The sequence below is a fragment of the Fringilla coelebs genome (assembly GCF_963513975.1).
Source record: "Fringilla coelebs genome assembly, chromosome: 8".
In the NCBI taxonomy this organism is placed as follows: Eukaryota; Metazoa; Chordata; class Aves; order Passeriformes; family Fringillidae; genus Fringilla; species Fringilla coelebs.
In genome coordinates this window covers 32,168,085-32,182,982 of record NC_140066.1, presented here as the reverse complement: position 1 = coordinate 32,182,982, position 14,898 = coordinate 32,168,085, and the positions used below count along the sequence as shown (strand labels likewise).

The following is a 14,898-nucleotide window of genomic DNA, read 5'->3' as shown; positions in this document are numbered from 1 at the left end:
CTCCTCTTGTGCTGCATAACAGAGAGTAAAATTAGAATAATTTCATGTGCAGTTAATGGTATGAAACCAAGAGATTTAAATGGTTTAGAAGAGAAAGGGCCAAGTGATCACACCACAAACATAAAGGAAGTAATTTTGGTGGTAGATTCCAAGCAGATTTCCACAATGAACTCTCAGAGCTGCCTATTCTCAGCACTCTGCACTTTCCTTAACTTTTTGCAGAATGCACAGTAAAATGCAGACCTTAACCAGATGAAGGCTGCACAACACAATTCTGATACAATTTTTTACTAATATTTGTACTAGAAATTAGTATTTGATTTTCATGCTTAAATCTGCCTGGAAATATGTAACCAGCAAGCAGCACCTTGAACATCTTTGCCATCAGTTATCCAAAAAGTTCTGCTATTGTGTGCACACAAACACACAGCACAAAGGCTTTAAAACTTACCCTGTTCCTTCTCAGGATGGATAAATATTGATTCCTATATTCAGTCTTTAAAAAATTATCTTTACTTCCCTTAGGATTAAAACTCTAAACAGCAATTTCAACCCCAAGGGCATAAAGTAAATAAAGCCTGACATACCAACCAGCATTATTTCAAAGGACTCAATCTCAATAGTTACAGAATAAATGAAGTTTCTTGTCCTAAAAAGACTTCTTTGTCCTGCAGTGCACTGAAGAGACTGGAAGTAGTTGATATGCATCCCAGATCAGCAGGCACAGATGCAATTCCAATATTTCTTTCAGTGTAATTTTCATTACAGTTTTGTCAGGGTGTTACAGCTCTCACACAGCAAAGGCAGGGTACAGCACTCTACCCTGATTTCATTAACAATTTTCCTGATCTCATTAACAGCAAGGCAAGACACCCACACTGCTGGGTAACATCCCTCAGGTGTTTCAGCATTTGTTTTCTAGAAGGATTAGAGTAATGAGGAATTAAAATGAAACTCACTTGACTTCACAGGAATGGATGCTTAACTCTTTGTGGAGGAGTCCACTTGTGAGGTGAAACACCAGGACAGAGCCATTGCTTGTACCTATAAAAATTGATAAAAAAAATATAGGCACACATATTATTATTTTCTTCCATTCTTTAGTGAAAATGCAGGATTAACAGCTATTTCTATCTCTCTCTCTTATTTTTAGATACCTGTAACTATTAATATCTTACCATTTTATAAAAACTATGTGTATTTCTAGCACTTAAATCCCAAATATTAAACCCTCTGCAGCCACTGATAACTATTTGGATCAAGACATTTTCCCAAACATTTTTGTAGAGCCTGTAGAAAATCTGATTATTCTTCTTGCATTTCCACAACACACCCACCCAACTGAAGAAGAAATTAATGTTTCTTTTTGCTTTGATTACTGGAGCTGAGTAAATGCCTCAAAGAAATGTTTTAACTGTTATCCCCCAATAATGCCAGGGGAGAATCCTGGGTAGATTTTACAAAATCATTACAGCAATTCTGCTTTCTCATCCTGAAAGAATGAGTTCTTTCAAATTAGAAATCAGTAACCTAGTAGCTCTGAGCTTCAATTACATCAAAAACCTTCTGAAATACTGAAACCTACAATTTTCAATTAGACACTTCATTATATTCATATCAACACTATGAAACACAACAATGGATACCTAAAGAGCCATTCAGGTATGTTAAGAAAAAAGACCTTGCTGTAAATGCACTTTACACCTATTTGTTTTCTAATATTTATATTTCACTTTTTTTAACAGTTGCAGCTCATGGGAAACCACAAGTTACATTTTAGCAGCATCACATCATGTCATGATGGATTGCCTATGATTTGGAGCACAACTCTGAAAGAAGATGCCAGAAAATAAGGTTTAAATAGGGAAAATTCTGAGTTAATACATCAGGTGCTCACTGGCAACTATTGTAATAGCTAGATGAGTTTAACTACATTTGTGGTAAGACAGAATAGATTCAGACAGAAAAAATAATGTGCTGCAAGTGTAATTTTAGAAACTCATATCAGAGCAAAAATAAAGTCTCTGTGAAGTTCATTTGCTTGTTCTAGGAATGCAGAGCTACAGAAGTCCCTATTTCCTGACATTCAGAATGAAGTGGGAGCAACACATAAAATGCTGAGTATATCAGCAGACCAATATCACAGTAAATACCAGGATAAATACAAACTTGCTACTATATTGCATTTTGCAGGTAGCATTGCTTAAACCCAAGGCAAAACAAAACCCCAAGGACTCACAGAACCAAACCAAGGTCACTATCTGCAATAAATTACACAGCATCAACATATATTTTTTTTTTCTGTACCAACAACTATATTTGAATTGAACACAGGATTTATTTTCAGAGCAATGAATAACTTGCTGAAGGCACTCACCAACAGCAAGGATGGGCTCATACTGTTTGATGTTTTTGGTTGTGAGGGGTGGGCACATGCGGATGGCGAAGGGAGGCAGAGGCAGCCCGGACAGAAGTCCTGTCAGCAGGAATTTGAGGTGCACTTCCTGCAGGAATGAATTCCTTAGCTCTTCTCCAGGGCTTGCACCCTGCCCTGCTTAAAAGTGAAAGCTCTTGTTAGCATGAAATTTTAATTGGAGATGTTACAGAAAGTTTTCCGACAGAAATTTGTAAAATAAAAATTTACAAACAATGTGTAAGACATTCCTCTTGAGCTTGGCATGATAAAACTTTTCTGAAGACTGGTTACTGTTTAGAGTTCACAAAGAGGGGATGTATCAGATAAATTGGCTTCTAAGCTTAGTAACAAAAAATCAAAGTGTTTTGTCCAAATTCCATTTTAAAATACTTTTTTTCCTCCAAAAAAATAAACTTGGAACAATGATCCTCAACACAAAATCCTCAAGAGGATTCATTTAATGATTTCTTTAGAAACAGGAATTCTTCCTTTTCAGAGTTACTGTTGGAATATAATTCTAAAAGGTACAAGTTTTAAGTAAGGTAAGATGTACAAAATGATTTAAAACCATAAGAAATTAGTAGCAGTGGGATCAATGGAAGAAATTCTTACCAATCATGTTGTCTAACGAGAGGTCTGGAAGTTTATTTTGGAATGCTCCTACAGGGATTCCACAGAAAGAGACTGGGGAATACAGAGGTGAAGCACTGGAACTGCTGCAAAAGAAATGGGAACAAGTTCCTCATGCAGGCACCATTTCCTTCCCCAAGGGACTCAAACTGCCCCTTTATTTTGGGCTGCCTTGGCAGCTGTGTCCTGCTGGGCTGGGGCAGCTCTGTGTCACCAGCTAAGAGCACAGACCTACTCAGCTCTTGCAATATTACATTTTTCCTGACAAAGATCAGTGTTTTAGAAATAACCCTTAAGAACAGAAGAAGTAAAAACCAATTTAGATTCTAAACAGCTTTCCTGGATGTGCAGCACAAGGAATCCATCTAGCACTGTTTTTGGGAACACTAAGAATAAAAATACTAAATCTCTGATGAGCCACAAGAGGATCTATGCTGAAAACCTGGTAGTACTGACATTTAAAAGAATTATATTTTTTTATGGCAGCAAGTTATTTATTTTATTCCATAGTACTTTAAAGGGTTATTGCAGCAGAACAACCTTAATACATTGACTGTTCCAAGCACTGTATCACTTCACACAGTATTTTGAGAGACTGCTCCAAATCTCAAATTCTAAAGGCTCTGTGTATTAAAACATTTTTTACATCACCATGTTCCAGTCACCTACTGTGCAGCTTCATATTGCTCAGTGTCAAATTCACACAAATCCAGCAGAAAGCCATTCCCCTACTAAAAGTGTAGCTCTTTACAGACTTGTTTTGGTCTTTATATGTGACTGAAAGTGAGGGATTCATTCCTAAGGGAAATTATATGGTCTGAAGAAAGCCAAATTAGAGGAAAATACTCCCCCAAAATAAAATAAATAGTCATTCTAACTTTTATTTTCTTAGTCCAGATACTCAGCATGGAACTGCCTTTAGAAAAAAAAAAAAAAAAAAAAAAAAGTAAATACAGTTCCTGCACTTCCTCAAAGAAAGGGAACTGATCTATCTGGAAGACATAATTTGTTCCTCTTCCTTCACTCACACACATGTAGAGACATGAAACATTTCCAGGCACAGAAGGATCACTTTAAAAGACAACAAAATCCTGAACACCACTTGGAAAAAAAAGGAACTTTGGAAAGAAAAGCAAATCCCGTTACCTGTTGCGCACATTTCTGCCAGAAATGCTGGATTTTAATTCCCAGATCATCACCCTGCCATCACTGACTATGAGGGCTGCAGCATTCTCATTCACTGGGCAGCACACCATGCTGAAGGGTCGAACTGTTTTGGTCACCCTGATGGCATCACACTGACTTCTTAAATCATAAACCAGCTCCTGAGCTGGCTCTGGATCTGCAACACCAACAGCCCAGAGAGAACACACAGAGTGAAAAACATGGGATGGGAGCAATCAACAGAGGGAAATGTGGGGCATGACTGAGCACTTCAATGGAAATACATGTGCAACAATCAGGAAAAGCAACTAAAAACACCTTCTTGATCTTGCTGTACACAACAAGGCTCTGGAAAGTTCTCCAAAATGTAACTATACACATATATTTATATGTGTATACTTTATTTATTTATTTATTTATTCATATAATTAAAATTTATAAAATATACATAAATATAGAATATTTAATATATTATTCCATATCAATATTGAAAAACCTAAAACAATAACTGTTTCATAGCCGGGCAGAACCTGCTCTCCACAATCAAAAATTCCAGGTTTATTGGTGAACTTGCAAGCCAGTAATGTAGTTTACTAGAAATTAGCAAACTGCCCAAACCAAAAGGAACAAACAGAATTCACTATGCTTTCTCTTTTTTTTCCAGTCTCCACCATTAGATTTAAAAGACCATTCTTAGTAACATTTCATGAAACAAAAGCTTAACAATTCAGATTTTAATCTAAATTTAAGCCCACATTTTAGGTCTAAAATCAATCTTTCCAATTGACTTCCAAAATCTTGTGTTTGCCAAAAAATTTTTCTTACAGATAAAAAGAACACTTTAATATTTTAGTTAAAACATTATTGTATATGTGACTGTTAAGCCACTTACTAATGTAAGCATTATTCATCAATAAAAGGATATTCAGGATATTAATATAATTAATATAAACTATCTCAGACTTAGCACCAGGGAATTCAAAAGCTTTTTGAATTTATTTTTGGAATTTGTTCTGGGAAAATATAGCATATATTTAAATTTAAATTCAACATATAAGAGACAAAACTCTAGAAGGACACTAGATTCACCATCCTGTATGAGACATGATGGTCATTATTGGTGTTAAATTATTAATTAAAATGCATCCAAGTTCATTTCTGGACATTTTTGACACAAAACTCACCTGGCTCCTCATTTGGAGTTGCAGTGATGCTGCAGTTGGATCTGCGAACCCTCAACGTGATACAACCATTTTCATGGAGGCAAAATAACCCATCCCTCTGAAAACAAGGGATTACCTGGGCAAAGAGATGGCTGTTAGGTTGCATATTCAAAATCTCCCTTACTTGCAAGGGAGCCCACAATTCCTGATGTTTGAGCAAATCATTAAAAATGTTACCATTAAGGCAACACTTCCATGAATTTCTGCACCTACAGGATTTGTCACTAAGGAAGTCAATTAATTGGAAAAAATAATTGAACAAAATTGAAATCTACCTCACCTGTATGAAAGGCACCCCTGTCCTTTCAATGGCAATCACACCCACTGTCTGATTCACTTCCAAGTCAAGAATCAGAATTTCCCTGGGATACAGTAAGAGCATGTAGTTTCTTTTGGAAGGCAAATATGACAACTGAAGACAGTCATTGAGTGTTACAGATTCAGCACTGTAAAATCAGACATGAACTTACATCAGTGTGTGTAATGAACAGATCAAATTCAAAATAAAATTAAAAGTTTCATTTCTCCTGCAACTGCATTTTTTCAAGTAACCTCTATTTTGATCACAAGCAACTGCAGATTTCCATTTCTCTGTCAGAGCAGTGCAAAGCACCACTGACTTCCAAAAACACATTCTGTTGACTTTTGTCTAAATAAGATTACAGAGTAATTTTAACAATTGCACTTCATTCAAATGGAACAAGTGTAATTCCTGCACATCTCAAATCCAAAGCAATTCACTTAGGAACAGCACTGGTTGCCCTGACATTTACTGGCATTCATGGGAAATTACCCTCAGACACACTGCTTACCTCAATTTTATATCTTGTGTATATTTCCTTACAGCCTTTAACCTCAGTACATTGACAACATCAAGTACACAAGGAATTATCTGAGAAGAAATATTTGCAACCTACCTTGGTTTTTCATTACTGATTAGGATTTTGACTTTATCAAGGGCCTTTTTGGCCCCTGTAGCAGCAGCCAGCTTGTTGTGAGAAGGACTGGAATGAGGACTGGAGATGTAAACTTTCTTCCCTGAGCTGGCAGGAGCTTTGGAAGGGGAGAAGTCAGAGATGAACACTATTCCTTCACTGGTGAGCACTGGACCAAGAAGGAGAAAAAAACCCAATTCAGCCTGCAATTTGATTGTGGCATTCCATTTTAATGACATTTTGGCGAGGAGAGATGTTAATAACTTTGCTAATACTGTATCAGATAGAAAACTTAGAATTCTAGACAACCAGCACTTTCTAACTGAAAGAGCAGCAGATGATCCATTAAAATCAATTAATATCAAAAACCCCTCAATTTTTATATTAAAAACTACTGTATTTCTGGCAGAAGCTCAGTTATTCTCTCTCACCAACTGTTTTTCTTTAATATTCACAATTCAAATAGGAGACAAACACTGACTGTATCACCATTTTTTGTTCTCATGCAGAGCATTACTCAAATAATCATTAATTCACACTATTTATGTTGCAGCACAAAGCTCAGCTGTGCAGCTGAAGTGTTTATAGAAGGTTGAATGATATGGCAGATTAAAAAAATCCCCAAACTACAAAGGCTGGAAACTGCACTGTCTCATTACAGGTCAGGAGTGATGAAAATAAATTCAAGAATAAAATGGCAACCCTCCTATTTCTCTCAGTTTCTTTCTGCTAAAATTAATAAATCTGCACTGCATCCCCCTTGATATCTGAATCACTTCTGGTATTGATCTCACACTGAGTCCTCTAAAATCCTTTCTGTTGAAAATAAAATTTATTCTTAGTCTACTTATCTCACTGGTTTCTCCCTCAGCACCCATCCCTTTATAGCCTTTTACATTTCACAGGGCTCTCTATCCTTGGCTTCCTCCAGCTCCCTCTACACACTTCACATTTCCTTTTGTAAAGTCTCCAGCTTTTCAGATCTCTATCTTCCCCACTTGTGCCTGCTTTCCCACACAGCAGCACCTTCTAAACTAAGACTGCACACTGGCCACAGGCTCCCTGTCTTTGTTTTGATTTCTTATTGGCATTTCTGACATTATTCTCTCCAATCCACTACTTTTAATTTCAACATTTACATTCCAGTTTAACAATTTTCCTGCTCACACATATCCAGGCCCCAATGTTTCACACATATAAACTTACAAGCTAAATGTGAGGGATCAAAGGGGTCAAATGAAAAAGACAGGATATTTTCAGCATAACTTTTCTTCCAAAGTTTGGTGCCTGTGTCTGCATTCCACAGTACAATATAATTTGGTGGGTGAACTGCAAGCAGTAAATCTCTGGAAGCATCTTGATTCCACAGCCACTGCATGTCTGTCAAAAGAAATAAGGAACAAAATTAATATTTGGGATGGTATCAGCTTGGATCTGGACAAAAATATCTTCTTCACTCTAAAACCTTTTAATCAGTCTTAAGCTCAAAAGTAAAATGAAACTGAGAGTAACACTCAGCCCTTTCAGAGGTGGAAAGAGATTTCCCTGGTTTCACAGAAAATAAAAGGCTCCATTTGGTCCAAAAAGCTGTAGAAATCCTCAGATGGAATGGTTAGGACTCCTTTAAACCTTCAGTGAATAGGCGTCAGGAGTAAATAAAACCCAATTTATAATGCACACAAACAAAAAGTAATAAAACTAGAATGAACTGTAGTCAATAAACAAATTTTCAGTGGCTCAGTATCAGATTTAAAATGTTGCATTTTATTTCATAGGATTTAAAAAACAGAATAATAACAAAACCCAAACAATCTAATTTTATAAGAGGACTTTAATTTAATAGATTTTAAAAGCCCACCAGGTATAACATAAGCATCATCACAAATTTTTTAAACGCCCCAAAAAACCCCAACTCCAGCTGAAGAGCAGGAAGATGTACTTGACATAGTAAATGTTATAATTTCAATCAATATTGTTCATAAAAATAGAATCAAATTTCATTTTTGTCACAAGAACTTGGAAAACATCACCATAATGAATTAAACCTCACAGCATTCCTCTGGGGGACAGTAAATCTTCCATTTACTCATAAAATGAACAAGCAAACATACAGAGGGCTAGTAATCCCAACAGGAAAATTCCCTGTCAGAACTGAGCAGAGTTGATAAAAGGCAGGTGATGGATTTGTACACAATGCTCCATAAAACAACTCCCATTTCACCACCAGGCACTATCCTCACCTTGGATGGGCTTTGAGTGCTCCTGGATTTCACAGCGAGCTGTTCCTGTGGCCACATCCCACACAATGATTTTCCCTGTGGCATCAGCAGAAGCCAAACGTAAGGAATATGGAGAGCCAACATTGTGGTGGTAATTTTCCTTAGCCCACTTAACCTGAAAATGCAGATGGGAATTGGTTAAAGGAGATAAATGGATGGCACAGACACCATAGTTCATGTTTTTCAGACAATGAACTATATAAAAAAGCACAGTAATAGCTAATGCCAACAGCACCTGTAACATACCTTTAAGCCACCATCACTTGTGTAAATTTAAGGTAGGTCAGCACTGTGCTGCATGATTGCATGCTGATATTCTCCAATTACATAATTGGAGAATATGTTCCTGAAGAGAACACAGCAATCCAAACATACATACCATGTATATAAAGAATTTCCTCAAACATTTAGAGGAAATCAAATGGCAATGTTTAAGGTTCTGTGGGCACCCACAAGCCTAAACCCACTGATTTCCAATCAAATGAAAGCTGAAAAATTATCATTCAATTTTTATAGACATCCTAAAACATGCAATTTTCCTAATCTGACAAATATATTGTAGTATTGGTGAGGAAGGAAAGTTAGTCTTTAGTTTATGTGTTGTCTTATAAGAAACCAAAAACAAGCTATTGCTGACATTTGCTACCTTTTTGGTTATTTTCAGCACATTGCCACCACTGATTTCCAGGTACCACTTTCCAGTTTGGGATTTCAAGCTGCACAGACTTGTAAACTGACAATACCTATGAGAAATCTGTGTCTGAAATCTGAAACACTCTGTCTACAACTCCCCTCAGATTAGAAGAGGTGGAATAACACTGACTTCTTCCTTATCTATCCCACATGTTTTTTGCTATCTGCTTTTAAGGTGAACTTCTGCCCCAGGAGAGACTGCACACACTGGCAGAATAAAGAAACATTATTGTTAAGCTAATGGGAATTCACCTGCTACAAAAATTCCAGCATGTGCACTGTCACTGCCTGTCACAGAAAGGGTGAGGGAAACACAGGATTTTCTACAGATCCTAAAACATGACATTTAAAAACTGATCCAGCAATGCCATTGGGCACCACTAACTCTGTACCATGAAGCAGATTTACAGCAGCATTCAGAGCCCTGCTGGCACCTTTGTGCTGCCCCTCTCAGAGGTGTGAGAAGGATGTCTCACAAACCAGCAGAATAAATTAAACAAATGTGACACATGCACAGCACATAATCTCTAACTCTATAAACTCAAAGTATGTTTCTACCAGAATCACAAAGAATTCTTGAGAGACTCTCCTCTACCTACAAATTTCATTTTTGCAATTCTTGCTTCCCTGCTGTTCAAGAAAGAACTACCCCTGAGGATATCTGCAGGTGGCTGTGTAACTGTAATTTTAAAAACCCACAAAGCTATTTATTTCTCAGTTAAATGCATATTACTTCAAAGAAAATCTCAAGTCTGGAAAACATCCTTTCTCAAGGGAGGAGCTGTCACCAAGCTCAAAACTACAAAAAAGGAGATCTTTATATGACCAGCCCTAAGCAGAGCCCATGTGGTGCTCCCACACCATGAACCTCATTCCTCTCTGCAGTGACACTGATCCAAGTCCCCACACAGGACCTCACCACCTACTAAAAGAAATTATTTTCTAGCAGTATTAGTCACTATCTACTTGGGCAGAATCAGGAACCAGAGGTGACTTTTCTTTAATTTTTACAATTCATACCACCTCATTTATAAAGCCTTATTATCACTATTTATTAATGCATCAAAAAGGATGCATTAATAAACATAATTTCAATCCTCTCATTCTTGTGGTGAATTAAAAAACTTCTCTTGTAATTAGATTTTCTTCCATAAAAGCATGCTTTCAATACTCTTTGTGAAGGTAAAATCAGATATAATCCACTCCATACAAAGTCTTCAGTTCTGTGAATTCTGTGAATACAAACAGCATTTGGACAGATGGACAACTAACATGGATCCATTTTCAGGGAAACTTTTACCTGTTCCAGGCAAAGTTACAACAGCCAAAGGAGAAGATGCATTTAAAGGAAAACAGCAAAATGTACTGTAAAGGGATGATGAAACAATTGGTTTTTCTTTGTTTTCTTCATAACAGATGTGGTGTGATTTAGAATTTTTCAAAACTGAGGCACAGGTTTTTAGGGGGAAGATCCCCACTGGACTGAGTTTCCTGGTGTGAAGCTCTACTCCAAGGAGTTTAAGCCAGACTTACACAGCAGATTTCTTACAGATCCATTCCAGCTCATTTGTGCTCTTAGCATTTAGAAACTCTTAAAAAAAAATTAAGGATTGAAGAAAATTTCTTAGCAATGTAAAGGTATCTGAAATGATTATGGCCCCATAACTATTTCCTATATAATGCCTATTTCTTTACATAGAAGGGATTTTTTTTTCATTATCCCACCTCATAAATGAGCCATTTTCTTACAGTCTATTTCTACTCATAAAGCTTTAGGTAGTGGCTTTGCAAAATTATCTTATCAATTATTGGACTTCAGCACTTCTGTTCCTGTTGAAATAATGTAACTTCTCAAAGCTAGTGAATGTAACAAAACTTATTAAACTCTATGTCTGCATAGATCAAAAACCAATTTTGCTACAATTTGTTGCTTAAGCAAAAATGTTAAAGCAGAAGACACATTCAATCTTCTCCTTCTACTACAAAAAGACCTCACTAAAAACCCCCCTACCTAAGACTCTATTTTTCATAAATTATTGACAGCCTTCTAATAAATACAACACTTGTGCCAAGGACCACCAAACACATTTGCCAGCCAAACAATCCTCTAAACTCTAAGTGAAATCTGTCATTGTCCACAATCAAAGAAAAGATGAATCAAAGAAATACAACCTATTCCACACTCATCCAAAGTGAAACTCTTCAATTCCAAGAACCTTCAAAGTACAGGTACTCTACACTTAAACTAAAATTTTAGGCATTTTATATCACTAAAATAAATGCTCAGTTTTGCCTGCTATTGCTCCTTTTCTACAGGTAAGAAAAGAAGGAAAAGCTTAAAAGTAACTTCCAAGACAAATGGTGCACTTGTCCCAACAGGGAGGATCAGAAAGGGCAGTAGCAGAGAGCTTCATTTGATATTTTGTAATGTTCCTTTGAAACCCTCTTATGTTAACAGCTTTCCTAGAAACATGTTCTGTAACACTAACAAACGTTTCCAGATATTCTATCTTTTACATTCTATATTTTCTAGAAAGATATACCATCAACCTCAACTCAAATTTCAGCATGCATGATGTGACTTAGCTGCAGAACAGATTATGTAAAATACATGTATTTTACATCAGATTTCATGTCAAAATCACGTGGAACATCATGTCAAGTATTTACAATGATTTAGAAGGATAACATAAACACCAGAACCAAGAAATATACCATAAGCCAGGAACATCTCACCTTGACAACACTGGCTTTGTGTCTTTCCAAAACCTGCAAGGTCTGAGCAGAGTTGGCATCCACTACGAGCACGAGGGAATGGCATCCATATGCAATCAAACCTTGCCAGCCCCTGGGAGAGCACAGAGCATCATCAACACGGAAAACACAACAAAACCTCCTCCCATCAGGAACAAGGGTTTTTTCTGGTAAGCTGAATGCATGCTACTAGACACCCTTTTTGATGTTTATCAGATGGTAAATACTATTTAGTAACATAAAAGCTTTATAAAATAATATTGCACTGTCTGCTGGAACTCTGAACCCCCACAAAGCATCTCTTTGTATCCATCTCAGAATCTTCTTCTAAGTTTAAACATCACATAGGAATTCATGAAGAGTGTTCCCAAATTTGAGATGTAAGAACACACATAAGAAATACATTTGCAATGACATAATTAATTGTATATCTTTTTTATTTATTACATATTTATAGACAAAAAGGAGCATGTCAAGGGTTATTACAGGAACAGTGAAAATCTGCTGAGGCTTGTCTGACTTCAGGAGAAGTTAACCACAGAATCATAGGATGGTTTGGGTTGGAAGGGATCTTAAATCCCATCCAGTGCCACCCCTGCCATGGCAGGGACACCTTCCACTGTCCCAGGTGCTCCCAGCCCCAATGTCCAGCCTGGCCTTGGGCACTGCAGGGATCCAGGGGCAGCCCCAGCTGCTCTGGGCACCCTGTGCCAGGGCTCAGCACCCACACAAGGAACAATTCCTTCCTGGTATCTGATCTCTGCTTCACTGGGCACCCGCATGTCCCTGCCGGGAGGGGCTGGGCCGCGCTCGTCGCCGGGCACGGCTCTGTCCCTGCCCCGGGCCGGGCAGCGGCACTCCCGGCCCCTCCCGGGCCGGATCCACCGCTACCCCGGCCGCGATTCCCGCCGCTGCTCGGGGCTCTGCCGGCGGAGGCAGCGCCGGGGCAGAGCCGAGCCCGACCCGCGGCTGCGGCCAAGGGAGCGCGGGGGAACCCGGGACCCCCCGCCCGTCCGGCCCGGCCCGGCCCGGCCCTCACCAGTCCGCCGCGCCCCGGTTGGGCGCGCTCAGAGCGCCCGTCAGGGTCCGCGCCGGCAGCTTGATGTTGACGGTGAAGCGCTGCATGGCGAGGCCGGCGGGGAGCGGAGCCCGCAGCGGAGCCCGGCGGGGCCGCCCCAGCCGCGGCCGCCGGTGCCGAGCCCGCGGCCCTGCCGGCACCGCCCCGCAGGAAGCGCCGCCTCGGCGCCGCCGCCGCTGCCCGCTCCGCCGGGGCCCCGCGGCCCGGGAACGGCAGTTCCGCCGCCCTGCCCTGCCCTGCCCTGCTCTGCCCCGGCCGGGCTGGCGGTGCCCGGGGCCAGGCGCGGATCTCAGAGCGGTTCGGGTTGGCAGAGACCTCTGGAGATCATCCACGGCAGCGCCACCCGGGCAGGCGGCGCAGGGACGCGTCCAGGTGGGCTCGGAGTGTCCTCAGGGAGGGAGATCCCCGCCCTCCCCGGGCAGCTGTCCCAGGGCTCTGCCGCCTTCGGTGTGAAGAATTCTTCCTCATGCTGAGCTGGAACTTCTTGTGTTTTAGTTTTTGGCCGTCGCTCCTCATCCTGTCGCTACCACGGAAGACTCTGGCACCATCCTCTGGCACCCCTTAGAGATATTTAAATGCATTGCTGAGATCCACTCTCATCCTGTAGCCCAAACACACCCTCAGTCTCTCCTCATCAGAGAGATGCTCCAGACCCTCACCATCTTTGTGGCTGGACCATCTCAGCAGCTTCGTGGCTCGCACTGAGGAACCCAGGAACTGACACAGAGGGGTTCCCCGGATCTGCCACCCACGGCCGGGGACACGGTGCTGCTGTGTCGGTTGTGCACCCATGGCTGGGAGGGGAAGGAGCCGAGGGATGCCAGAGCCTCCAGCTCCAGGGATGCTCGTGCTCCTTGTGTATAAATGAGAAGCTTGACTAGGCCAATATTCAAGCAGCAATCAGTTTATGAATTAATATGGTAAAGTATGAGCAAAACAGTGGAGGCAGTTTTCCCTCTAACTGCACGCTGATGTTTGGAGCTTACAGGTATTTATAGGGGTACTCATAACTTTCTCAGCAGTTTCTATTCCAATTTTTTTACTCATCAGCAGTTCCTATTTCCAATTTTTACATCACAATTCTATACACTATTGTGATTTAGTTTTTCTTCAGGATGCGTCCCAAAAAGGAGGATCCCCAGATGGTGTTGGTAGTTTCAGAGGTGTTGGTCCAGTTTCCGCAAGAATAAAGACGAATCCCATCTGGTGAAGTCCAGCTCCCCAGATGTGGGTACACCTTTTCAATTACAGTCACTATAAATCTCATAACAGTGATGTCCAGCTTCCCTTGGTCGAAATTATAAATCCTTGAGATGATGTTCATCTTCCTTTCTCAAGCTGTTTGTCTCGGTTTTGTTAAGGAGCGAGATAAGCATATTTCCTTTCTATATATTCCAAAGCTATAGTTTCAAGGATACAAGCAATATTCTAAAATTATACTTCAAAAGGTTATTATTGCAGCACTCTTTAAGGCCTGACTACAAGCAAAAAGCAACATCCTTAATGCTTTAATTCAAATGCTCCTAAATCAACCAAGGTTAATGGCAAACAAAAGACAGGTTCAAAGGCCTTCTTCCATGCTTTACTTTCCTCAGTTATTATTAGAATTCACAGCTGTCCCATGGTCGGTGTGCACACATATCACAATCCCAAACACACACATTGCCTGTCTGTACCTGACACTAAACACAGCTTTGTGTTTCACACTTGTCAGGCTGCAGCCTGG

The 14,898-nt window shown here is 39.9% G+C and overlaps 1 protein-coding gene across 4 annotated transcripts in view; it reads right to left on the bottom strand.

Annotated features, from left to right (window-relative positions):
* Nucleotides 1-13,301, bottom strand: part of WDR11 (WD repeat domain 11) — a 35,388-nt gene extending 22,087 nt beyond the window's left edge. For 2 of the 4 annotated variants that reach the window (XR_014616340.1, XM_084210409.1), the window contains exons 1-11: nucleotides 13,134-13,301; nucleotides 12,077-12,188; nucleotides 8,609-8,762; nucleotides 7,575-7,748; nucleotides 6,351-6,537; nucleotides 5,714-5,879; nucleotides 5,395-5,509; nucleotides 4,193-4,388; nucleotides 3,029-3,132; nucleotides 2,378-2,554; nucleotides 960-1,044 (exon numbers count right to left, since the gene is read on the bottom strand). Coding sequence is in view for 3 of the 4 variants with exons in the window: in XM_084210409.1 (XP_084066535.1) it covers nucleotides 960-1,044; nucleotides 2,378-2,554; nucleotides 3,029-3,132; nucleotides 4,193-4,388; nucleotides 5,395-5,509; nucleotides 5,714-5,879; nucleotides 6,351-6,537; nucleotides 7,575-7,748; nucleotides 8,609-8,762; nucleotides 12,077-12,188; nucleotides 13,134-13,219 (1,556 nt within the window). In the remaining variant the exon portion in view is untranslated. The remainder of the gene's footprint in view (nucleotides 1-959; nucleotides 1,045-2,377; nucleotides 2,555-3,028; nucleotides 3,133-4,192; nucleotides 4,389-5,394; nucleotides 5,510-5,713; nucleotides 5,880-6,350; nucleotides 6,538-7,574; nucleotides 7,749-8,608; nucleotides 8,763-12,076; nucleotides 12,189-13,133) is intronic. The other 2 variants (XM_084210410.1, XM_084210411.1) reach the window with 2 other exon arrangements.
* Nucleotides 13,302-14,898: the final 1,597 nt, after the last annotated feature.